General features: G+C 42.2%; 1 protein-coding gene across 1 annotated transcript; it reads left to right on the forward strand.

Moving 5' to 3' along the window:
* Positions 1-3,588: 3,588 nt before the first annotated feature.
* Positions 3,589-26,572, forward strand: FNDC7 (fibronectin type III domain containing 7). Its single transcript, XM_059900743.1, has 12 exons — positions 3,589-3,651; positions 4,163-4,181; positions 8,374-8,628; positions 9,765-10,025; positions 12,179-12,436; positions 13,065-13,319; positions 14,966-15,223; positions 15,798-16,052; positions 17,341-17,595; positions 19,193-19,453; positions 22,837-22,866; positions 26,541-26,572. Exons 1-12 carry the CDS (start codon positions 3,589-3,591, stop codon positions 26,570-26,572), a joined length of 2,202 nt encoding a protein of 733 aa, XP_059756726.1.

Raw genomic sequence — 26,572 nt, forward strand, 5'->3', positions numbered from 1 at the left:
ATTTTCTCTCTCTTTCATTCCAACCCCTTGTCTTTATCTTTTTTTTTAACTTTTTTAAAAATTTATTTATTTTTGGCTATGTTGGGTCTTCGTTGCTGCGCGCGGGCTTTCTCTAGTTGCGGTGCGTGGGCCTCTCATTGCAGTGACTTCTCTTGTTGCGGAGCACAGGCTCTAGGCTTGCGGGCTTCAGTAGCTGTGGCTCACAGGCTCCAGAGCGCAGGCTCAGTAGTTGTGGCGCACGGGCTTAGTTGCTCCACGGGATGTGGGATCTTCCCGGACCAGGGATCAAACCTGTGACCCCTGCATTGGCAGGCGGACACCCCACCACTGTGCCACCAGGGAAGTCCTTGTCTTTATCTTTTATTTTTCAGCCCTTCTCTTGGACTTTGGATGATTGACTAATCTTGATTTTCCTAGTATTACCCCATTAGTACACTAAGAATGTTTAAACAGACTCACTCTTATTATTTTTTTTTTAATTTTAAACTTGATTTTATTTATTTATTTATTTATTTGTTGGCCACGCTGTGCAGTTTGCAGGATCTTAGTTCCCCAACCAGGGATTGAACTTGGTCCCAGCAGTGAAAGCACTGAGTCCTAACCACTGGACCACTAGGGAATTCCCTAAACAGACTCACTCTTATAACCGCTTCACCTCTTCATCGTCTTAGCTCCGTACCCCTCAGCACCAAAACTCAAGCATTTACTGCTTTGCGGAATCCCATTCCTGAAAGGAGAATTTCAGACAGTTGGTAAACTTAGTAATTCAAAATTTTAAAGTAAATTTATATTACAAAACAAGTGCTTTATATACATTGTTTCCCCATGGAACTGCTCAGCAATAACACATAACCTGTTTGACAACAACTAAGAAGTTGACATTAGCCAGAAATCAGTTACTAACATAAAATCATTGTACTTCCAGATCATTGTTTCTCCCTCTTCCCTGAACCTCCCAGCTCCTCTAAAGTTCATATCATCAGATTATACCATCCATTATCCCTCAGTTGTTCATGTCATTCACAGACCTCAAAAGATACTCCCCTAGTATTTTAATCCTTAGAGTTTAACAAAAGTCTCAATACCTCTTTCCTCACTACTGTTAGAATTCTTAGTAATTCCAATACCCATTGAACAATCTTTCCAATTCTTGGGCCTCTCAGTTTCTTGATCACCTGACTTCCAATGATGTTTTTCTTCCACCTGACCTCAGCTACCATCTCCCATAGTTACATCCTAGAACTGGCCCATCACCAATAACTGAAACTTCTCCAGAGTTTCCATTTCAAACATCCCATCCTCTACTCACCAACTCCTCCATTTTCTGCTTACTTCCCTCTCATATCCTTTCCGACAATACTTTAACTCCACTGGGTTCTCCAGCCTATTGCTCCTGCTGACTTTTCCCTCTGCATTGCAGTCCCCACTGCCTCCGTGGTAGTGAGACATGGCAGCAAGCCTCACTTCCTTGCCCACCCAGCTTAGTTTCCACATTCCAATATTATAAATCACTTCCTTGTAAACACTCTCAATTCCCTTGCTGCAGTCTCTCTCCATCATACTTGTCTAGTAATACCCTAGTCCTACTTAAATACAACTCTCAGCCTACTCTGTGCCTGCACATGACCAGAAAAAATACACAATCATGCTGACTGGCATCTCTTTAAATTCATGACCATAAACCTCTGGAACTCTGGGTTTGTGTGAACCTGAGAGTGGGGCCTCCTTAAATTTTGCTCCCTAGGCGCCTCTCTAGTCTCACCCTCCCCCGACCCTGGTAGATGCCATAGTGCACCGTTCAGCTCTCCCCTCCTGAAATCAGGCAAGGCGAAACTATATTTGCTCGTCTCCCAGTCTTTAGATGTGGGCACCCCAGGGAAGAGGGTGTGACTTTGAGCAAGGCAGCTCTTAGCTAAGGGCAAGCCTGAGAAAGACTCAGCTAGACAGTCAGCCACCAACACTCCGGCAGGTGGGAACGTGAGTGCTCACGTTGCTCTGGCCAAGCCCTCTTGCTCTTCAGGGCCTTTGCCCTTCCTCTTCCCTCTGCCTGGCATGCTCTTTTCCTAGGTTTCCAAAGGATTCATCCTCACTTCCCTGATGCCCATGCTCAAGCACCTCATTGCTGGAGAAATCCTCTCTGACCATGGTATACAAACTAAACTCCATCCCTCAATATTCTCTCCTGTTACTCTGCTTTATTTTTCTTCATAACATTTAGCAACACCTGACATTAGATAGTTGTAACGTTAGCTGCTTCTTTTGGCCTTCCTCTGCTAGAGTGTGTGTTCCATGAGCACAGAGCTCTGGTTTGCTTATGTTTATATCCCCAGTGTCCAGAACAATGCCTGGTATACAGTAGGTACTCCATATATGCTTGTTAAATGCACAAATAAAAATGCCTTGAATTCATAGTAGTCAACTCATAGAAGACAGAGTGGTTTAGTGGAAGGATCTTAGAGCGCTGAGTTAGACTGATTTTTGTAAACAACTTTAGTGGTGTAAAACTGACATACCATAAACTGCACATATTTATAATATAAACTCAATGTTTTGACATATGTATACACACATGAAACCATGACAATAATTCAGATAATGAACATATGCTTCCTCCCCACTTTTGGAATCCCTTTTGTAAATGGCGGGGAGGTACTGGGGATGGATGGATTTAATGTGCTCATTAAGGACCTCCCACTGTCTTTCTCAGCACAGGGACATGCTGCTGCCCTTTCCCTTTCTTTCTTCCTTTCCCCCTCCCTCCCTCCCTCCCTCCCTCCTTTCCTTCCTTCCTTCCTTTCTTGAATGTAATTGACACATAACACTGTCAAGTTTGAGGCATAAGTTTGAGGTGTACAAGTGTTAGTTTGATACATTTATATATTGTAATATGATTACTACAGTAGCATTAGCTAACATCTCTATCGCATCACATAATTATCATTTCTTTTTTGTGTTGAGAACAGTTAAGATTTAGTCTCTTAGCAACTTTGAAGTTTATGGTACGATATTGTTAACTATAATCACTATGTTGTACGTTAGATTCCCAGAACTTTTTATCTACTAGTTTTAAATTTGTACCCTTAAACAACATCTCCCCAATCCCGCCACACCAGCCGACAGCAGAACCGATCACTTTGTACTGAAACAACAATAAGAACAACAAATAAAGGTGAAAAAGAAAAAATAAAACTGGTCAGGATCCCCAAGTTTAAAAGGATCATTTCACTATGTCAATAATTTCTATACAGCTTCGTAAAATTTTTATTTAGAAAAGAATTTTTAATAGAAAAGGGGAGCATTCTACACATCACCTTGAAACCCATGTTACAGTAGCATTTTGACCCGGTTGGCATAGCTTTCTTCCACTCTCTTCTTTTTTTTCAGTCTTTGCAATACCTGTACCTGCCAGTCTCCAGGTGCCCCTAGTTACAGGTCAGCTCCACACACAGAAGGGGAGGAGCTACTTCCCGGGGTCTGTTCCCAGAATCACAGCCCCACATCCCAGCGACAAACAGTGCTGCCCACCTGGGGACCAAAGAGGACCCTGCCCACTTTGTTGTGTGCCATGTGAGTGCTCAGTCCAACAGGATGGCTGGTGGACAGGTGAAATGTTTGTCTGTGATTGGATTCAGTCTTATCTGCCTTAAAATGGTGAGTTCACCATTCCGACCTACCTGCAACTATTTAGGGGGAAAAAAAAGATACATTCAATATCTTTCTCTTTTTTTGAGGGCCTCAGTGGTGGGGAGATGGAAATCAAAATACTTTGGAGGCATACCAAGATTGTATATGTTTGTGTGTTTGAAATTTAATGCAATTTACTAGTGAAAGAAAACAAGAATATCATTATGTTTTAAGAACAAAGATTTCTGAAAAATCCATCAGCAGCTACTGACTTAGTTCAATAGGCAGATTCAGGGAGAGAAATGAAACAGTAATGTGATCTGTCTCCATCCTCTCAATTTCATTTAGGATTGCTTTGTGGTAGATTTGAGTGTTGGGAAATAATTTGTGCAAATAAATACTGTGTGTGGATTGGAATATTGCTCACATTTTGTATAAACATGTTGTGCTAAGTATATTACTGCTCTGATTTAGGTTTTACATTTCCCCAAATGGTGTTTTTCTTTATGGTTCTAATATTCTAAACTTTCCTTTTCAGGTTGCTTCAACAAAAACAGGTAACATTCTCTGAAATGCAAGTTTACCCTCCCCATATTTGATTTTTTTTTCCATTTTTTTGAGATATGTCAGAGCACACGGTTCTTTTTTTTTTTCTTTCTTTTTAATTTTATTTATTTATGGCTGTGTTGGGTCTTCGTTTCTGTGCGAGGGCTTTCTCTAGTTGCGGCAAGCGGGGGCCACCCTTCATCGCGGTGCGCGGGCCTCTCACTGTCGCGGCCTCTCCCGTTGCGGAGCACAGGCTCCAGACGCGCAGGCTCAGTAATTGTGGCTCACGGGCCTAGTTGCTCCGCGGCATGTGGGATCTTCCCAGACCAGGGCTCGAACCCGTGTCACCTGTATTGGCAGGCAGATTCTCAACCACTGTGCCACTAGGGAAGCCCCCCATATTTGATTTTAATTTCCATTGTTAATTCCTGGGCTACCCTGAAATATAAAGGCTATACCAGGAAAAATATTCAACATTTTCTGAGCACTCACACTGTAAGTGTAACTGGTAAGACAAATACATGTATCAAAATTTAAAGATACATCCTCATAAGATATTCTTCTTGAGTACTGAGATGTATAGAGTCATGCAGTCATAGATTTTTCTCAAACACGGTTAACCATTAGTAAAGTATTACAATGATCATCATTCCAGTCAAAGAAACAAAATTTTAGTGAAGAGCCTAATTTATATAACTTTTCTTATTTGTCTTCTAAGGAATTAGAGGAGAAAACTAGAAACAGTTTTGATCAAAATTCTCTAATAAAAGATGCTCTAATAAAAGATTCTCTAATAAAAAGATTAGATTCTCTAATAAAAAAGGTTTTATACTTCTAATATTGCATCCTTAAAATATAGACAATGAAAACCCAGAGCTGGAAAAAGGCTTTCTTTTAAGAGATTTTATCACCATTTTTCTTGAATAAATGACTGAAGGCAAGGATAATTTCTCTACAGGCCTCTCCTGGTTCATGCATTCTAGAAATTTAAGTCCCTAGAATGGAAACTTATGTTCGATGGAATTTAGATGATCTGAAGGAACCATATAATATCAATTATATCACCAATAAACTCTCTTAGTAATTCAGCACAAATAAGAACAAATTTTATTTCTTATTTTGTATATACCACAGAAAAGGAAATATAAATAAGGCAATTAAAATGTTTGATATAGATTTTTGGCTGAGCCATAAAATCCGTGCTATACAATAGGTTTTTAAAAATTATTATTTCACGCTTTATTCTTACTCACTTATTCTTGAGACACCTTCAGGATTGACCAGGAAGCTGTGAGAAGGACTATTTGGCCATAAACAAAGTGATTTTTAAAAAATCAATGGCCCTTCGATTGGACAAAATCTAGTTCTGCTGTCTCTTAGAGGGTCCCAGGACCACAGGACACACTGAGCCCTCAGAACGGGCCCCTTTTTAGTCCCACGTTATCCACACTATTTGAGAGAAAGAATGGGGCAGACTGGATATACTGGTGATGCTGTTAATTGATTCATTCTGTCTTTTCAATAGATGTGATGTGTTTTATCGATACTGTATAGGAGGTTTCATTTGGGGTGTGTGTATTCTGATTCTTTTTGGGCTCTGGCATCGGCTGTTTATCTGTGTCTGGCCACTGGGGCCACATGGGCTAATTTAGATCTCTGAGTTGGTAGAATGCACAGATGCTGTGACTCAAAGGGTTTCATTTTTGACTAATCAGAGTGGTTGATTGCAAATCTAGGGAATAAATTTTTCTCTTTCATCAGTGCAGTTAGCGGGCCAAATACAGAACAAAGAAAGAGTGAAGAACCGCTGCTGATTTATGGAGACTTACATGTCCTGCTCAGTCTTCTCATCTCTTTAAGGGAAACATAGTACAGAGGTGTTGATCTTCTTTCATTGCTGTTACTGGTCAGATCCTGCTCTAGAACCATGTGTAAACAGGCAATCTGTCTCTCCAGCCTGTGCTTACCCCAGAGTCTCCATAATCCCACCTTCCCTGGCAGCACCCCCTCCATGGCAGTGCCACGCAGCCTGGCTTTTCCAAACCCCAAAATTGCTCGTCCTGGTTCACACACACACACATACACACACACACACACACACACACACACACACACACTAACCCTTCCTACCTTTCAATGTGCCCTTATATTCACTATTTTACTTAATCTTTACCATCTTAAGATGTAAGTATTTTACATTTCAAAGTAAACTCAAAGATGTAAGAATTATTAATATTCCATATACTCAAGGAAGAAAACTGAGACTAGAAGAGGTTAAATCACTTGTACGTGTTCATAGACAGAAGTAAATGGCAGAGCCAGGGCTCAAGCCCAGCATTCTGAAATCCAAATCCTTTGCTATTTTCCCATCATGAAACCCCGCATTTCATCCTGCTGATACTGGCTTCATGTACTACCATGCTTGGCAAATGTGCCCCTCCCAGCTCAATTCAATACGACAAATTTTGTGGAGTCCTCAGGCCCCTTGACAGGCCTGTGGGGAGATAGCCGGTGCCATGCCAGCCTTTTAGATGCCTTTCAAGCCACTCCGTGAAGGCACTGTCACAACAATGTCTAGTTTGGTTGTCATTTGTCCAGGAAATTAGTCCATTCCAATGAGCAGGACTGGCTAACTGGAGATAAGATGAACAATGGGGACAAAGGAAGCAGCAGGGATTGAGAGACACCGCAAAGTTAGAGGAAAGAAGGCATTAACAGAGAACAAATAACTGGGCGAGCAGAAAAGAGATGAGTGTGTAGGAGGGATAAATGTGAGACCCCTGCGGGGGCTTTCTATCTTACAACAGGGAGGGGACATAGGCGCTTCCCGCAGAGTCAGCTTCTGCTGGCAAATGGCTAAGATGAGCCCCTGCAACTTTTCCCCAGCATTTATAACCATCATAGTTTTCTTTTGATGGCAAAGGAGACAGTCCTGGGTGATATTGAAGGAACGTCTGGCCAGTGCACAGTGGACTCTTTGTTCATTCTTGCAGCATGGTTATTTCTGAGATGCTGCCAAAGCCAACTTTCTGGGCTGTGGGTACAGAAAGAGAAGTTGTCTGTATCACGCACATGGGGTTTTGCAGGTTGGGGTCTGTTGGAGGGAGGGAGTTGATACTGACAAATCACACATTTGGACAGTGTTTACTCTTTGCCTCTTTGCCCTAGAGTTTTGTTTTGCACTTTAGTTTTGAATTTGGCATATAGTGATTTTACCCAGCAAATGCAGTACTTTAAATATAAAAGACCAATTGCCAGCTTCAAACCTAAAACCCAGATATTTTTGTTTGACCTTTTCTTCTACTTGGACCTCCTACACCCAGGGCATTTTTGAGTCCGTGGAGTTTTGCAGAGTAGTAAATCTGATTACCATGTTGTATCTTCTACCCCATGCCCAAAGTATAGGAATGCCTTGTGTAAACTCATGACATAAGCATTCACGGCCTCCTGGCAAACCATGGCCAGGCCCAGGTGAGGAGGGACCCTGGCATCTCATTCTTAGGCTGGGGCAGATGTTTTGATAGAGAAGGAGAGAATAAAGTTTATTTTTATTTTATATAGAAGAATCTGAAAATTGTTACACTCTGATAATATTAAAGACAGTACGCTCAATTATGAAGCAAAGAACTCAATTCTCCCCCTTCCTCCATTAGATTAAATGCCACTTGGAAAATGTGCAAAGTGCATGAGTGGAAATCACAGCCTCGACAGAGGTGGGAGATGGAGGTGGACCCTTGCTGGAGACGGAGTCGCATAGAGGTGGGGCAGGAAGGGGAGACCCAAGACAAAGCATGCCGGGGGATTCACAGGACGCCAGACTGGAGTAGCCTCCAGAATGGAAGCCCTCAGTTACTCTCTCCCTCCCCTCAGAGTTCTTCTCCCAAATCACTCCCTACTCTTAGTTAACTCTTTTAAAAGTACAAAAAGTGCAAATTATCCGAGAGGCAACTGGGAAAAACCTCTTGGAAGTCCCATTCCTGAATGGGAGGTTTGAGCTTTCTTGCTCTCTTCTGGAGAGTAGCTTTGCCTTTCTTTTCCTCTGTTTTTTTGTTTGTTTGTTTGTTTGTTTCTTGAGCTGGAAAATAAGGGCAAGGTTTATGTCTGAAGGATGACATGAGAATGACTTAGTTTGAAAGTAAAATGATGAAAGAAGTAATCCTTACAGGTACCCTAGCTAATGTACACCTTCAAAATCTCTTTCAGCTCCCAAAATACCCACTATTGATCAGGCGTATTCAAAAATCAGCAACAGTATCACTGTGGAATGGGCTACAGTGCCAGGGGCCACCGGTTACCTCCTCACGGCCAGAGATGGGAACACTGTCATTGAAACCGTGGTGGCCAATTCCCCAGGCACTGTGACGGGCCTGAAGGCTGCAACCTTGTACCAAATCACCATCAGATCCATCAGTCCTGCTGGGAGAAGCCAGGCATCGCCTCCAAAACAGGCAAAGACAGGTAGCTGGATGCTCATCCTCTGTTGAGCAATTGCTTGTGACCTGGATCAATTACACTGAGGATGCAAATGCATGATGTAATTTTGTATCATGTGAATGTCTATGATTCAAGGCTCAGAAGTGAAAGCCACCAAGTGACTTTTTTTTGGGAATTCACATGTCTGTGGAGGAGGTGGTATGTAAATTCCAGATGCTTTGGAAAATAAAACCCATTTCTGGGCATCTTTAAAAGCATCCGTGCTTTCAAATCTCTGAAAAAGGGATTTCTGTTTCATTTTGTTTGTTTGTTTGTTTTATAAATGTATTTATTTATTTTTGGCTGCATTGAGTCTTTGTTGCTGCACGCGGGCTTTCTCTAGTTGTGGAGAGCAGGGGCTACTCTTCGTTGTGGTGCGCAGGCTTCTCATTGAGGTGGCTTCTCTTTGCAGAGCATGGGCACTAGCGTGTGTGAGCTTCAGTAGTTGTGGCACACGGTCTCAGTAGTTGTGGCTCGCGGGCTCTAGAGTGCAGGCTCAGTAGTTGTGGAGCATGGGCTTAGTTGCTCCGCAGCATGTGGGATCTTCCCGGACCAGGGATCAAACCCGTGTCCCCTGAATTGGCAGGCGGATTCTCAACCACTGTGCCATCAGGGAAGCCCAGGGATTTCTGTTTTTAACCTCAATTATCAATAAAACCATGTGGAATAAAGAACACATAGAAGAGATTTTGCTGCACTTTGACTTGTTTGAAATAAAACCATTTAGAGTTTGTCATCAGCATGACTTAAATTGATTTGATAAAGTTGTACCTCGGCATATTTCTGAAAGGTTGCGTTCAAGTTAAAATAGTATAAACTATCATTCCCCCCATTGATTTATATTATGATTACAGGGAGGTTTTTATCTAATTTCTTACCAACTTCCAGTTGAAGGTATGCCTAATATTAGAATTTCTCTGTTCCCCCTTCCTGTGCTGAGTCATCTGTAATTAATACACATTTAAATAACAATTGTTTAATGGAACTCTGCCATGAACCCTATTGCAAAGCAAATAATTTTTTCATAATATGGATAATCAACCTCAAATTACTATTCCTAAATTTGAATTAGCCTCTCTTGCACTTTCATAACACAAATGCACAGGTTTTTGTCTTTGTAGTGCTGGCTGCACCAATTCTACAAGTAAGCTCTCCAAGTCCAGACTCTATTCTTGTGCAGTGGAAAAGCGTATATATGGCAACTGGATTTTCTGTGTCCATTATGCGAGCTAATGGTTTGGGGAGAATATGGAAAGAGAATACCACCAACACCTCCTTGACATTCACCAGTTTAGATGCTGGGACTCTCTACACCATAAAGGCCTATGCGTGGAATGCCAGCGGAACACCTGGGGATGACTCCACCTGCAATCAGAGAACAGGTAAGGACTTCGCAGCTCAGTCCCAACCTTCTCCTTTTTGATTAGTGAGAAGGGCTGTGCATTGCAGTCACTGAGAGCAGCGTTAAGTGATAAGTACAGAGCAGCTGGCAGCAGCTATTTAAATTGATTATGAGCTTATTTATAGTGTCCTGATAATTCCTCCTCGGTGGTTTAAATGCTTATGGCACGTGTAAAGAAATGCTGCTCAGGGCTTCCCTGGAGGTACAGTGGTTGGGAATCTGCTTGCCAATGCAGGGGACGCGGGTTCGAGCCCTGGTCTGGGAGGATCCCACATGCCGCGGAGCAACTAGACCCGTGAGCCACAACTACTGAGCCTGCGCGTCTGGAGCCTGTGCTCCGCAACGAGAGGCCACGACAGTGAGAGGCCCGCGCACCGCGATGAAGAGTGGCCCCCACTCACCACAACTAGAGAAAGCCTTCGCACAGAAACAAAGACGCAACACAGCCAAAAATAAATAAATTAATAAGCTAATTAATTTAAAAACAAAAACAAAAAAGGCAGATGCTTGCTTAAAAAAAAAAAAAAAAAAAAAGAAATGCTGCTCAGAGTGCACAGAGCATGGCACCACCCCCTCAGAGCCAACTTATTTTCAGCTTATATGTTCAATATCACACAGCAGGAGATAATTCTTATTAGGTTTACCAGTCACCTCTTGTCCCTTCATAGGTTCAGACCAAGAGTAGAGACAAAAAGAACTGAGCCAAACAAGAATTTATTCAGCAGACATTTAATGAGTGTGTCCCAACTTTCAGCTGGCATTGCTCTAGAGGCACAGCAACAAACAAAACAAACTTCCTGTTATGGCACTTTGTGCCGTGGTGGGAATCCATATTTCAGATATATTTCCCAAAGTCCTCAGTTTGGGCCTGAGGTCAACGAGGGGTTTCCCACCACCTCTCCTCCAGCTGTAGGCTGAGAAGCTGATGCATCGTGTGTGTTCTCACAATCCCCATTGCAGGGATACCTGACCAGGGCGTCCTACTGCGTGATAACTAGATGCCCAAACTGAGCTGCTGCTCTGAGCCAAAAGAACGAGATGGAGAGAGAGGGAAGAAGAGAGATTTTTTCCTTCTCTTGAGGCAGAGTGAGTCATCCTCTGACAATATGGTCTAGTAGATGCCGGACTCACCAACCAGATTAGCTGTTTCATCTCTTGGGGAGGACCAAGGAGAAAGTGGAAAGAAACCAGAAATGTTCTCTCCAACAGTTCCTACTTTGGAGGGGAGTGGAAGCCTCATTGTCTATAGGCCAAAGCAGAACTGTAGGGAGAAGTGAAGGGTTTGCCTTTTATATTACTTTTCCAGGTAGAAATCAGAGCAAGGTGGCCCTAAGGTGATTCATGATGGGCCTGGTGAGTCAGGATGTCTGTAACAAACCAGTCTCTCTGGGCCTCTTCCAAGGCATTCACTCATTCTTTCTCTCCACAAGCATTTATTGAGGGCCTCAAGCTTTTTTAGGAGGATAAGCCTGAGGAAAGGAAGGCATATTTCTAAGACTGCAGAGGAAATCGTTTTGGAGATGCTAAAAAACTGCCTTCCTGTGTGACCATCACACTTGATACTTTCCTTCTTTCCCTTTGATTTAGAATAGAAAGTCTGCTCTTCTGTAAACAGCTGTGACCTAAAAGCTCTTACATGTCTTAGCATGTGTCAAAAGTAAAGAAGGAATGTTGTTGAAACTAATCTGTTTAACTTCATCAATCTACAATAGAATATTTGACCTACCACTTGATAATATACCCACATGGCCCTCTTAGCCCTTCACATTTATAACTTCATTTAATTATTTCTATCACTTATCAAATTGTGCATTCACTCATTCATTCATTCAAAATGTTTATTTAGCACCTATATGTGCTAGGCTCTATTTTACAGATGAGAAAAATAAATAAATAACAAAAAGATTAAATAACATGGCCAAAGTCATATAGCTAGTTATGAGTTTGCATAGTTAATGGGAGATGTGTTACCAGTTCTCAGGTACCCTAAATCCCAATTTTATGCTTTGTACACTTGCAAGTATCATGTGATTGGAGTACCCCATCCTCCAAGCTCTGCAATATTGTTAGGCCAAATCTTACTTGGGTTCTTGAGGTTACTGCAAAAATCTTAATTGTTTCTCAAAAATGTAGGTCCTCGTGCTCCTGCCAACATTCAAGTCTCTTTTGATAGTGGTTCTCTGAAGGCATCTGTTTCATGGGCACCGACAGAAGGAGCTTTCAACTATACCGTGATGGCTTTGAGTGACTCTTCCAGGCTGAGCTGTAGTACGACTTTCAGTTCCTGCACCATCTCCCCTCTCCAGTGTGGAACCAAGTACCTGATTTCAGTTTTAGCAACTAATGATGCCGGATCTAGCAGATCAATTTCAGCAGTGACCCTGAAAACTGGTATGTAAACAAGAGTGAGATCACTGGGGGGTTGGCAAGCCAAAGTGACTACCATTAGGGAAACAAATAATCACATGACAGTGTTCCAGAACACTCTAGAACAAGCAAAAATGAAGGCCTGGTCTAAATGAAAGTGTTGAGTTGGACATTCTGATGAGTTTGAATAATGTTGATAGTGAAACCAGATCTCGTGCATTGGAAAAAACACTGAAATTTAGGAAACCTGGTTCCTATTCCAGATCTTTCACTAATTAGTTTATTTTCTTTTGCATTTGTAAAGTTGTAAATATTCTAGGACCCAGTTTGAGTGATACACAACTCTAGCTGTGCAGTACAGATAGTGGTCTCTTATTTACATCGTGTTTCACAGACCTAGGCCTGGTGGGAGCTATCTTTTTAAGATAAAGATGGAATGTCTATAGTTTGGAATATGTGTTTAGATATCTTCCCACTTTCATTCTCATCAAAGAGACAAAGAGATACATATGTGGAGGTCTACGCTTCAATTTAGAAATATCTGTGTGTTTTGGGGATGAGAACTAACATTTAGTGAAGAGCTACTATGCAAAGATGCAAAGAAAATCTCTTGCAGTACTCTCACAACTGTTAATTATTTATCATTTCCTAGTTGCTTGTGCACCTGGAAGGGTGACAATCCAAGAAGATCCCCCTGGCCACCTGTCTGTGGCTTGGTCCAATGTGCATCTGGGTGATTACTATGTGGCCTTTGTGAAGAGTGACGATGGCTTGGAAGTACACTGCAACACCTCCTTCACCCAGTGCAATTTCTTATCTGAGTGTGGCTTCACTTACTTTATTAGTGTTTTTGCCTATAACAAGGCAGGACAGAGTCCTTTGGGTGATGTGTTTAATTATACCACAGGTGAGTTGCACTTGATGCTTGTAAAGGGAGTTGAGTTCTGAGTTCACTAAACTCAGCAGCAGAATGGATCATCCATTGCACTTATTGACTTACCTAGACCACCTGGGAGCCATTCTAGGGCCAAGAATGGAAAGTGAATCTCTTCTTTCACATTCTTTCCAGACTAGGGAATTTGGACTTCGTGGACTCAGGCTTAACAAGAATGCAAGGTTTAGGAGTGAAAAGAAGGGAAAGAGTGTTGTTATTCAAGCCTGCTCTGAAAAGTTGAACCCTCCACCAAGATCTACTCAGTGTTCAGGCCTGTGCTGGAAGCTGAAGGGGAGGTGATCCTTAGGTCTCAGAGTTCACTCTTTCCCCAAGCCCAGAAAACAGGGATGCAATGGCAAAGATTCTACATGGTGTGGAGGGCTTTGGAGTAGGACACCTGGGTTTAAGTCCTAACTTGACCACCAACTCATTTGCAAAATGGGAATAATGATGTCTACCTTGCTAAGTTCCTTAGTATCTGCTATTGCAAAATGGGACAAATAATAATGAGAACATGAATATGAAAAGGTCTTTGTATGTGAGAAAAGCACAATGCAAATATTTTTATTAACATCATTATTATTGTTACTATTATTCTCCACTAGGCTTGGGTCTTCAAAGGGCAGGGATTGTATTTTATTTATCTCTTCATCCTGAATGCTTATCATAGTATGACTGGCATATGGGAGATGTTCGATTTTAAAAGAATGAATGGAGTGAGTGACAAAATTAATTAACTATATTTACAAACAAGAATACTATAATATAATTATATAAATAACAATACATTTTTAATATTTATGTATTTATTTGGTTGCGCCTGGTCTTAGTTGCAGCAGGCGGGCTCCTTAGTTGTGGCATGTGAACTCTTAGTTGTGACATTCTTGTGGGATCTAGTTCCCTGACCAGGGATTGAACCTAGGCCCCTACATTTTTACCAAGATGAAGGAATCAAATAATTGGTGCCTTTGGAATTTAGAGTCAGAGGCTATCAATAAGGTCTCAAGAGCACAGGAGGGTCTTCCTGAGGGAGTGGCCTTGAACTGGATCTTTAAGGATGGATGGAATGTAGGTGGGGCAAGAGCATTCCAGAGAAACCCCATGTGAGTTAGACACTTGTCAGAATTTGTCTGTGAGGTAGTGTAGGGCCTCTTCTAAAATCTACTAATACAATGCTTCTTCCCCTCCTCCACCCCCTAGTTTTATCTAGTTTAGTGTCTGGAAAGACTGATAGGATCTAAAGTTAAACTAAACATGATTTTGTCAGGCAGAAGAAGGGAACCGCATTCCAGTAGCGTGAACACAATCTTTGAGGCATAGGGAAATAAAAGCACGTGTGGGAATTGAGGGGTCTGGTGAGGCAGGGGATGCGGGAGGGGCAGCTGGACATATCGACTGGGTAGAGCTTGTAATAACCTTGCATGTCATGCATAGATAATTCACCCTCTACGTAGTGGGTGTTAGGCCAGGATTGGAGCTGGACAGACCTGTAGGAGATTGTTGCAGTGACTTAGGAGGGTAGTGCAGAGGCTCTGGGCACGGAGACGCCAGGACTCAAGGCCACTCTGACAGCATGGCTCCTGCACTGACCTCTGCTCTCTCTCTGCTCCTGCTCTCAGCTCCCTGTTGTCCTGGTGACATTAACCCTGTGTTGGTGTCCAGTGACAGAGTAGAGATCGTCTGGTCTCCCGTCCGTGGTGCCGAACTTTATGAAACCAAGGCTGTAGATGGGTTCAGCGTGGTTGAGTGCAATGACACTGTTCCGGCTTGCACCCTTTCTGCTCTAGAGTGTGACACCAAGTACAACATCACGGTGTATTCCTTCAGTGAAGTCCGGGGCAGCAATACGTCATGTGCTTCCCGATTTATAACCACAGGTATGATACAGCAAAGATTTCATTCACTGATGTCTGAATGGCTCCCCCCAGCTATGTCCCTCAGGAAGGGCATTCGGCAAAAAATGGTAAAAAGGCTAACTGCCAGTAGCCACCCTGTTGTGGTGACCCTGAGAGCCCCTGTCTTACTAAGGAGAGGCAGAAGAGGAGGTGGAAGAGGGAAAGAGGACAAAAAGGAAATAGGAGACCATGGGGAGAGTGGAAGGTTTTGCTAGTGATTACCTAGCCATTCACTTCCTCCTACCTTTGGGGCACCTGTCTGTATTCACACCATGAAGGTTAAGACCACAAATGTTTGTCCTAATTACTTTCGCTTTTGGAGTTCAAACGGCTCCTTAACATTTTCCAATTAGTCCGACGCTATGGGAACCCAATACCATACATCAATGTCAACAAGGTTTCCACACAAAAGTTCTATGAATTTGCCCTACGTGCATGGTATGGTCGAAAGTAATGATCTCATTTGGGGGGGGGGGGGAAGGTCAGTTTTAGACCAAATGGCACGTGTGATATTTTTGATTCTGACTGTTTCCATTCATAATCTAAAATCTCTCAGCTCCTTGCAGTCCTGAAATCAAAAATGTTTCGAAGGATGCCTTTTCCATGATTAACGTGTACTGGCAATCCACTAACGATGAGGCCACTTACACGGTGACTGCCCAGGGAGAGAAAGGGCTGCACCGGTGCAGCAGCACGGGAGAGTCCTGCACCTTGTGGGGCTTGCCCTGCGGCTCAGTGTTCTCCGTCACCGCTGTGGCTGAAACACCAGCAGGACGGAGCCTGCCCAGCTACAGTGTGCCCTTAGAAACGGGTATGTAGCAACCACAGCCTGAACCTCCACTTCAATGGGGTCCTTAGGAATTGTTTTAGGACACGAACTTTCTTATTTGATTCACCCTAAGTGTGATAGAAATACCTTAAACTCAGAGAGGCCTTTCAAAGAGCCCCAGTCTTAGAAAACTTTCACACACGTTCTGTAAAAGTATCTGAAGGCTCTAATATATTCAAATACCAACATCAAAGGAGGAATACATTGACTCTGCAAAAACATTTATTTGAATTCGTATTCCCCCATGACACAACCTACCAAAACTAGCAAGTGGCCAAATGAACTAGTTTATTATTTATTTCTTTGGTTCAGCCCTTTCGAATCTTTCTCTAAAAAATGCTTTCTGAGTTTCAGTTTCCTAATTGCTAGAAGGGGATAATGGCTTTATCGGGTGGCTGTGAATATTACGTTATTTATGCTGCAGAGCACTTAGCGTGCCTGATGCACAGTAAGAGCTTGATAAACGAAAGCTGTTATTGCTTCATAGCATTGTGTGTGAATGAAATTTAGCAAATTACTTAAAGCCTTTGGACATTATTTTCTCTTATATACAACGATAGATGGCACCTTAGATAAGTTGAAACGTAAAGAGCGGCAGAATAGAGACAATGCCAAATACGCAAGAAGATTCCAGATATTCTATATCCTGTATAATGGATCTTTGAAAAGTTGAGAATTGGTTGTGGTACTCTTAGGTGGCTAAGAATATTTTGAGCTTTTATATCAGCTGTGTACTATGACATGCATGAGAAAGGCAAAATACATTTCATTGCAAATGTAAGATACATTGGGAGAAAAGGTGAATGCAACCATTGCTTTAAAATTTGCAATTGGAATTGTTAAAGTTGGAGAACAACAAAGCGTTTCTCAATTATTCTGAAAAAAATTGGGGAGAATCTCACATTACCCATAGCCAGTTATTGCACTGCATTCTTGAGGAAAGCACCTGCTATATACAGTGATGTTAAATAATGTATCAGACGGAATGAGATTTTACTTAACAAAAGAAAATTTTTAAAGTTTTTTTTAATTTATCTTTTTATTGAAGTATAGTTGATGTACAATGTCATAGAAGTTACAATATAGTGATACACAATTTTTAAAGGTTATATTCCATTTACAGTTATTAAGGACATTTTGATTAACAGTTGAAGGTTTGAGAAATTTAGGATATTGAATGAAACACAGGCAAAATACCATACTTGGTTAGTTTTCACAAATAACCCTCATTGGAAGTAAATCCCCAGTGTTTTCTCTTTCCTCATTTAAGTGCCGTGCTGTCCAGCCAGTCTGACAGTAACTCAGGTCACACAATCGGTGATCAACGTGAGCTGGACTGTTGGGACCGGCGCCCAAACCTATGTGACAGTTCTGGAGTCACACACTGGACAGTCTAAGTGTCACACCCGTCAAAACCACTGCCTCCTGGGATGCATCACATGCGGCATCAATTACACAGTGGCATTAAAAGCAATTAGTGCCACTGGGCTGACTGCGGACTGTGGCTACCAAAGTTATTCCTCGAGTAAGTGAATTCTAACCTCTAGCTCTAGAGTATCAACAAGGACCTTGACTATTATAGATCCAGACATAACCTTTCCATCTCATTTTAAAAGATGCTGCATCTCCACCGAGCTTGCATGGTAAGTTCAGATTACTTTCTAAAATGTTTACAGTTTTCCTCTTGACTTAGGACCTCAAAGGTTCAGAGGCTTCTGTTAGTAGTTGGTGAATTAACTCCCCTGGTAGCAAGGTTCAGGTATACTTTTTCTGAAGGAAGGATAGGTTTTTATATGACCCAGCTACCTGCAGCACAGAGTAACTCAGTCTGGCAGAGTTTTCAGAAAGCATTTAGATCACACATCCTATTTGGCTTGAATTTTTCTTTCTTATTATTATTATGCTACTACCTCACTCTTCTAAACCACTCTAGCTTCTTCTATGGTTTCTTATTTCAACAGGTTAACAGAGCACAGTATTGCATCTTGTTCTTCACAAAGACCAAGCCACTAGGAAATAGCGGGAGAAGTAGGGAGTGGTACAGGGTTAGCAAATAAGATTTCGCTGGTGTAATTCTAGTCCACTGAAGTGGCTGCTTGGAGAACTGTTTTGAAAAAATCTTCTGAGGATGCTTCTCAGGCTTAATGGGAGACAGTATGATGACCAGTTAGCTGTATCTTCCCCGAGGCATGGGGTGGGAGAGTTGAAATATAATTTTGGCATCCCAAAGGTAGTAGAGTGAGTCTTCAACTAGGCGTTTAAAGACCTGGCTTCTTAAGCTGCACTGTGTTACCTTATTCTCTGATTCCGTTTCCTCATTGGTAAGAGAAATAGGAATGATCATGATATGAAAGCATTTAAAATGTGCTACACATACATAAGCTGGATTATCATTCCTTTTGGCCCATTAGCTTTCATTAGGTTTGCTGCCTAATTTCTCACCTTGATATCCAGTTCTGGAAATATGGCCCATTGCTTACCTTCACACCTAAAAAACCTTTTTTTTTTTTTTTAAAGAATAAACCAAAGAAGTCTATCTGTAACTGAATTTTTTTTTATTATTATTATACAATAACATTTTTATTTTAGTTACTGAGGAATCCACCATTTGACACCTAATATGTGGCCTGCTCAAGGTATTCAAGAAAGGAGAAAGGAAAGTACCCAGTCAGCTAGCATTGGTGAAGAGTGGACCAGCGACAGGCATCATGCTACTCAGCTCAGCAAAATAGGTCTTTTCAGTTAATGCTGAATGCACTTAATTATATTTAAATTGAATCCCACTAAAATCATATGAAAATAGGGCATTATGAGGGATCTTGACAAGAATTCTGTGCATTTGACTCATAAAGTTTGAGTCATATACAATACATATCTGCCAAGCGTGGACTTTTGGCCTCACCATTGTTCTCTATTAAAAACTCATGCCCCACCTCACCCTCACACATGGATTTCTAATCATGTGACCCACCACAGAAGGAACTTGAATACTCCCTCAAATCTTGCTCTAATCATTTATTATTGAGTAGGCTACTTATGTTGTTTCCCCGTAGTAACAAAGGCCAGGTTTGTGGTGATGGTGGAATAGTGATGTGTTTGTTTCTGTTTGTTTTATCCTTCAGGTTCCTGCTGCCCTTTGGAGGTGAAATTATATAGGCTGGGCCCTAATGGCATCCGGATCTACTGGCAGGCCTCCAGGGGCTCCGCCAATTACAGCACTGACCTCTATGGTTCCAAAGGCATTTTCACGTGTGCCCCAAGCGCTGGCCTCAGTTTCTGTGATATCACCGAGATACCCTGCGGGGATGTATATACCGTGATGGTCTCCCCAGTTGCTGAGACAGGACTGAAGCTTACTTTCTGTCCAAAAAAAATATATTCAGGTAGGGCAAATTATGACCCTTTATTTAAAACTAGCCCTCAACTCAATCTGTGAATTAAGACTCAGAACAATCACACTTATCTGCTATGTAGGAAGGTCAAAGAGGGCATGGCATTTTGTACATCCTACAGGCAGATTCTGGCTACTGGGGACCCCAAGCCTCTTTGGAATTGTGATGCTTTATTATTACTTGATTTGGAGACACTCCTCTCATCCCTCTCTCTCTTTTCTCCTTCAGAAAAAGGACCAGATGCTTGCTGCTTAAACAGTAAAGCAGATTTAAAATGATTTTCTGCTTGAGATTTGGGGATAGGTTTGTAACATAGTGTTAGAGATAATGACAAACAACCTGAATGTTTGAAATAAGAGACTTGAACCTTTATTTGCACAGATTCAGACTTATGACTGAGGGAGAGTTGGAGGACCAGGAAAAAAACAAATTTATAAATCATAAGCTAGGTTTGGAAATATGAGTGGGCAGACAGTCTGTGATCACAAAACACACGAATGTCAGCCACTGCCATCTCACCAGAGCTGGCAGAAAAACATTAGCAATTCTCCTGCTCTGTATTCCAACGCGTTCTGCTACCTTGCCCAGGGCATAGTCATGTATTTTTCATATATTTCTAAAATAAAATAAAATGAAGAGGTGATGAAGCCCTAGAACTTTGCAGGTGAACACAAGAAGAGGAATAAATATTGGCTCAGAAACTTTACTAATGACCAGGATCTAAAATTTCCAATTATGGGTTGGTGACAAGAAGGTTCAAGATGGCTCCTGGTGATGGAACCAGGCCCGGTCCTCTTCAGGGGGTGTTCTTGCTGTCCTTGGTTGTCATGCCCTGATTCCTTGCTTTTTCATTATCTTGTCCAGAGGACAAGCTGGCCCAAAGCATGGCCCTATGGGAAGGGCCAGGAATAGGTTGTTGGGCTGAGGATGAGCTCTTAGGAAGAAGAGCCTACAGGTCAACAACAATACTTCACTATATTTGCATAATGTTTTGAAATTTATCAAGCATTTTCATATTCAATATTTCACTGAATGCTCAAAATAACTCTATGAGGTAGGTTCAACAGATTTTATTATCTCCAATATATAAATGAGCAGACTGAGACTCAGAGGCTCCCAAATCTCTACCTGCAACCCTTCTCTTCTTCTAACCTCTAAATCCATATGCAAATGTGTTATCTCTACTTAGAGATATGACCCAGGCATTTCAACTCCTCAAGGCCAAAAGGAATTTCTGATCTTCTGCAGTTTTTGATCTTCTGTCATCCTTGTTTCAAGTGCTCAAGCTGAAAACCCAGGAGTCAGCTTCCCTCTCCTTCACTCTCCATGTTTTAGTAGTCTCCCAGCCCTGTCCTGTTCACTCCATGATGGTTTCTAAACCATCTTCTAAATCCAACTTCTTCTCTTCATTCTTATAGCTACTTCAGTATTTCAGGGTCTTACTACCTCTCCCCTATACTACTACACCAGTCCTGTCCTCCTGCCCTCTTGCCAGAGTTGTCATTCTAGGACACTGACCCAACTGTCTTTCTTTCATGCTTCAAAATCCTCAGAAATGTTCTATTGCCCCATAGAATAAAATTCAATCCTCTGAGCATGGCATTTAAGGTCCCTTACAATCTGTCCCCCATCTGTCTTTCTACACCTGCACTATCCAATAGAAATTTAATGCAAGTCTAAAAAATTTAAATTTTCTAGTAGCCATGTTAAAAAGGTAAAAAGAAATAGGTGCAATTAATTTAATAGTATACTTTAGTTAATTTTAATCCAATATATCCAAAATATTCTACTTTTCAACATGGAATCAATATAAAAATTTTATATATTTTTTTCTATACTAAGTCTTCAAAATCTTGTGTGCATTTATTTAATACAGCATATCAGTTCAGAGTAGCCACATTTGGAATGCTCATAGCTACATGTGGTGAGTGGCTACTGTATTGGACAGTACAATTCTAGGTTCATTCCGCAACATCTCTCCTGAGAAGACTCCATTCTCTAGTCTAGTCACATGGAACAATTCACACACATCTGCCCTTGCCACACACACACACCATGGCACATCATGTTTCTGAGGTAATGCAGCACTCCTCTCTTTGCCTGGATTTCCACCCCACCTCAACCAAGGGAACTCCACCAGCCCAAACTCCCCCTCCTCTCTGAAGTCTTCTCCAATTCTCATAGTCTGAGTTCGTCTCCCTCCTTTATGACTCCACCTCACTCTTATCTTCACCACACCATATTACTGTGAGTTGAATGTGTGTTATTTCTGCTAAATGGTAATCTCTTGGACTCTCAGTACTTTGCATGTAACTGTTGCCCAATACATTTTAAATTTAAAAAAGAATGCATAAAAGAGTGTATGTGTTTGTCTATGATTATACAACCAATAAGTGAGTGATGGAAGTCTTTGTTCTTTCTCCTACTTCATACTCACAATTCAAAACTTAGAGAGTCATTCCTCTGATGGTTTGTTAGTTGGAACTCTAATACCTTTGGTGGGGTGTTATCTCAAGCCTGTAGCCATTTCACTTTAGTAAGGGTTGGGTGTCTAGACTCAAGTTGAGGAATCTACCTTTGCTCTGTCTCCCTAGTAAACACCATGCATCTGGGGGAAGTTTTTGGTTTTGTTTTTTGGTGTGCGTGTGTGTATGTGTGTGTGTGTGTGTTTTCTCCAATATCAATGCTGCCTTAATCCTATAATTAGGATGATACTGTAAATGATAATAATGACTAATATTTATTGAGTGCTGTGTGCCAGACACTATTCTAAGGGCTTTACATGTATTAACTCAGTTGACCCTTATAACAACCCTATGAGGTTGACATTTTTTTTTTTTTTTTTGGCTGCATTGGGTCTTCGTTGCTGTGTGTGGGCTTTCTCTAGTTGCGGCAAGCGGGGGCTACTCTTTGTTGCGGTGCACAGGCTTCTCATTACGGTGGCTTGTCTTGTTGCGGAGCATGGGCTCTAGGTGCACGGGCTTCAGTAGTTGTGGCTCGTGGGCTCTAGAGCACAGGCTCAGTAGTTGTGGCGCACGGGCTTAGTTGCTCCGCAGCATGTGGGATTTTCCCGGACCAGGGCTCGAACCCATGTCCCCTGCACTGGCAGGCAGATTCTTAACCACTGCGCCACCAGGGAAGTCCGAGGCTGGCATTCTTATTCTTACCACTTAACAAATAAACTGAGGCACAGAAAAGTCAAGTAATTTGTCCAAGTTCATACTGTTAGCAGGTATCTCCTTCTCTTATCCCCTAAGCTGATTCTTATTCATTCTTTGGTTCACTTTCCTATTATTCTTTCTTAAATTATATCTTCACCATCTCAAATACATCAATAAATGTATTTTAAATACTTGTGTTTTTATTTATTACAGTAACCTGCTCTGGAAGTACACTTGGAATGGGTAAGTCATTTTTCTCATGGATACAGTAGAAAGGAATTTTTTTGTTGCTCTTTAAGGTGACTTAAGTCAGGATCAAAGCTGACTCTTCAGGGACTTCCCTGGTGGTTCAGTGGGTAAGACTCTGCACTCCCAATGCAGGGGGCCCAGGTTTGATCCCTGGTGGGGGAACTAGATCCCACGTGCATGCTGCAACTAAGTCCGCATGCCGCAACAAAGATCCTGTGTGCCGCAACTAAGACCTGGTACAGCCAAAATAAATTTAAAAACAACAACACCAACAACAAAGGCTCATGCAGCCCTTGATATTAAAAAAAAAAGCTGACTTCAATTAGAAAGGCAAACGCTTTCTTTCTGTGATGTGAGGGGTCCTTGCTCTCCTCTCCCATAACATTTTCTCCCCTATTAGATAGTCTCCCCTCAGATTCCACCAGTGGAGATGAACTCCTTTGGATTCTGAAATTTTTTCAGTCTTCCAGGGTCCCACAGGAAAATGTAAATATGTTTCAGAGAGGCAGCCGCTTCATCCCTCACTTCAGAGAGTGGTTTCCAACCCTGCTATACACTGAGTCACTTTGAGAGCTTAAGAGTAATTGATGCCTGGGCTCTATCCCCAGAAAATCTGATTTAATTGGTTTGGGGTAAAGTCTGGGCATCAGGGTTTCTAAGAGCTCTTTGGGTGATTCTAAAGTGTAGTGTAGCCAAGGCTGAGAACTGCTGCTTTAGAGCAGACCTTCTCAAACCTTATTGTGCATCCGAATCACCTGGGGCCTTGTTAAAACCAGATTCTGATTTGGTAGGTGTAGGAAAGATCTGAGACTTTGCACTACGAACAAGGTCCGGGTGATGCTGGTGACGCCAATACTGCTGGTCTGACCTCACTTTTTTTTTTTTCTTTAATTAATTAATTAATTAATTTTTGGCTGCGTTGGGTCTTCGTTGCTGCACGCGGGCTTTCTCTAGTTGTGGTGAGTGGGGGCTACTCTTTGTTGCGGTGCGCGGGCTTCTCATTGCGGTGGCTTCTCTTGTTGCGGAACACAGGCTCTAGGTGCCCGGGCTTCAGTAGCTGTGGCACGTGGGCTCAGTAGTTGTGGCTCACGGGCTCTAGAGCACAGGCTCAGTAGTTGTGGCGCACGGGCTTAGTTGCTCCGCGGCATGTGGGATCTTCCCAGACCAGGGCTCGAACCCGTGTCCCCTGCATTGGCAGGCGGATTCTTAACGGCTGCGCCACCAGGGAAGCACCTGACCTCACTTTTAGTAGTCAGCTGTTGGAATCTGTTAACAGCCTGCAGAGAGCTAGGATGTCTGCTTCCAGTTTGCATGGGTGGACATGGCCAGCAGAGGAAAAGGGGTGCTGAAAGGGCAGCTGGAGTAAAGATAACCCTCACTGCCACTCAGGTGTGCTCATGGCTGATCCTGTCTAGGCTATTCAGGGTGCCCCACAGAGGCTACCCATGGTTGGGGCCACGGAGATGACCACACAGAGCTGTGTGTGCTGACCCAATAAGTAGCATGTACTGCTTCACGAGGAAGGCCTGCTTGATTTGGGGTCGTGGGAAAACCCCCAGGGAATATTATCAACCCCAAAGTACAGACGGGACACGAAAAAACACACATACACATACACACAATCAGACATGGCTGACTTCAGAGAGTGTGAGTGGAAATGAAGCCTTCCTACCAGTAAAGCCCACCAGACAGCCTCCCAGCCTGGGCCAGCTCCCCTCCGACACTTCCTTCCACTGGCAGGACACATGCTTCTCTGCGCTGCCTGTTCTCTATTTCCTCTCCCAGTCTACTACTTCTCTGAGCACAGCAGGACACATGCTTTCTAATTCTTGCCCCACCTGCAGGTCTGAAATAAGAATAATCCCTATTAATTTTTAAAGAGTTTCTGTTTCCAGTGACTACAGGGAAACAGACCTGGCTTATTAAAAACAAACTGTGTTAGCATACGGTTTTTGTTTTTCTCTTTTTGATTTCACTTTGTTATACAGCAGAAACTAACACAACACTGTAAAGCAATTATACTCCAATAAAGATGTTAAAAAAAAAAAAACTGTGAGGAAAGTTCTAAATTATTAAAAATTATTTTTAAAAACTCCCGAAGTACTAATGACCATAAGCCCTGGTCTTCAGTGAAATGTACATGGGCCTGGGTCTGCATTCTTGGAAACTATTTCCAGTATTATGGCCATTTTAAATCAGTGTTTCCCCTGAGCCACAGAGGGGTAGTAGAAGTGTCTTGGGGGCCCCTAAGAGGTGAGGAGTGGTGTATTGTATTCTGGTCTTCCCTAAGATTTTGTTTTGTTGTTGTTTTTGGCCACGCCATGCTGCATGCAGGATTTTAGTTCCCCAACCAGGGATTGAACCCGTGCCCCCTGCATTGGGAGCATGGAGTCCTAACCACTGGACCGCCAGGGAAGTCCCTTCCCTAAGATTTTGTTAGAGAAAGAGTCACAATACTTTTTTTAAAAAAATGCTTGAAAACAATTACTCTTAAAACTTGCTGTTCATCAGCATCACCAGAACGCTTGTTCAAAACGTACAATCTTAGGCCCCATCCAGATTTACTAAATCCCCAGATGATTCACATGCATGTTCAAGTTCGAGGATCACTGCTTAGACAGTAGTGTTCAAACTCTGGTGTGCATCAGAATCTCTTGGAGAGCTAATAAAGGATGTAGAGAACTAGGCCTGCTGACGTGGGTAAGACCTGGGCCTTCGTGTTTCTGTCAGGTTCCCAGGTGATTCTGACTCTCCAAGTTTGAGAAACACTGCTCTAGGTCACTACTCTCCCCTTCCTCTGTCCCTCTGGGCTGGCCCTGATCGTTGCTTCCCCCTTCCTTAGCAAGTTTCAGTCTTCAACCTGAAGAGATCTGACCCCCTCTTTAAGGAGATCCTTGTAGAAATCCTGCAAGACTCTCAAAAAATGAGTATTTGGGGGCCTCTACATCATACAGAATTCACTGTATTAAGGGAGAGATTCTAAATTGCTTCCAATTTCAGCATTTCTCCTCTCTGTACACAGGACTAGTCAGGTGAGGTCCCTGGCTTACATGGGGCCTCCAGATATGCTAAGGGAAGCCTTGGGAATCTTTTTGTCTAGGACTTTTGGTCTTGCTTGACTCTTGGATTATCCTAAAGCTTTTCAACAGCATGAATGGATTTTTTTTTTAAGAGACAGATCTGGGTTCAAATTTGGCCACTATCCCTTACCCTGAGGCAACTTGCTTCAATTCTAAGTATAGGTTTCCTCATCTGAAAATTGGAAAAAACTCCTCATAAGATGTTATGAAGATTAAAGGAGATATAAATTGTAGGACACAATGACAGGCCCAAAGTAAGCTCAATTAATAAAAGGACTGGGGGTGGAGAGGAAAGTTCTTTGTCCTGGGTCAGTAATCTGAGCTCAAAGAGACTCTTGGGGAGGATTCATTTCATCAAGCAGGAGAGAGAACACCCTGCTTAGTTAGAACCTGCTGGTCAGTTTCTTCTTGCCCTTTGAACAGTTCAGATTCTCTTAATTTTCTGTTTATTTTCTGTGAAGTGCTGCAAAAATAGCATTTCAAATCAAAATGGTAATCTGAACCTCAGAGACATTTAAGGGCTTTTTAATTTAAGAAAATGTCTGCAAATTTAATGCATTTCACTTCTTCCCTTCTTTGCCTTTTCAGTGATTTACAGAGGGAAGAGAAATGCGGAGTGA

This window comes from Balaenoptera ricei, chromosome 1 (genome assembly GCF_028023285.1).
Source record: "Balaenoptera ricei isolate mBalRic1 chromosome 1, mBalRic1.hap2, whole genome shotgun sequence".
NCBI lineage: Eukaryota > Metazoa > Chordata > Mammalia > Artiodactyla > Balaenopteridae > Balaenoptera > Balaenoptera ricei.

What these genes read in the sequence shown, in the direction of transcription:
- FNDC7 (XM_059900743.1), top strand. Translation starts at nt 3,589, where the DNA reads ATGGCTGGTGGACAGGTGAAATGTTTGTCTGTGATTGGATTCAGTCTT. An exon ending in CTACCAAAGTTATTCCTCGA is followed by an intron (nt 17,596 to 19,192) that starts GTAAGTGAATTC and finishes TTTATCCTTCAG; the next exon opens with GTTCCTGCTGCCCTTTGGAG. An exon ending in TGGAAGTACACTTGGAATGG is followed by an intron (nt 22,867 to 26,540) that starts GTAAGTCATTTT and finishes TTGCCTTTTCAG; the next exon opens with TGATTTACAGAGGGAAGAGA.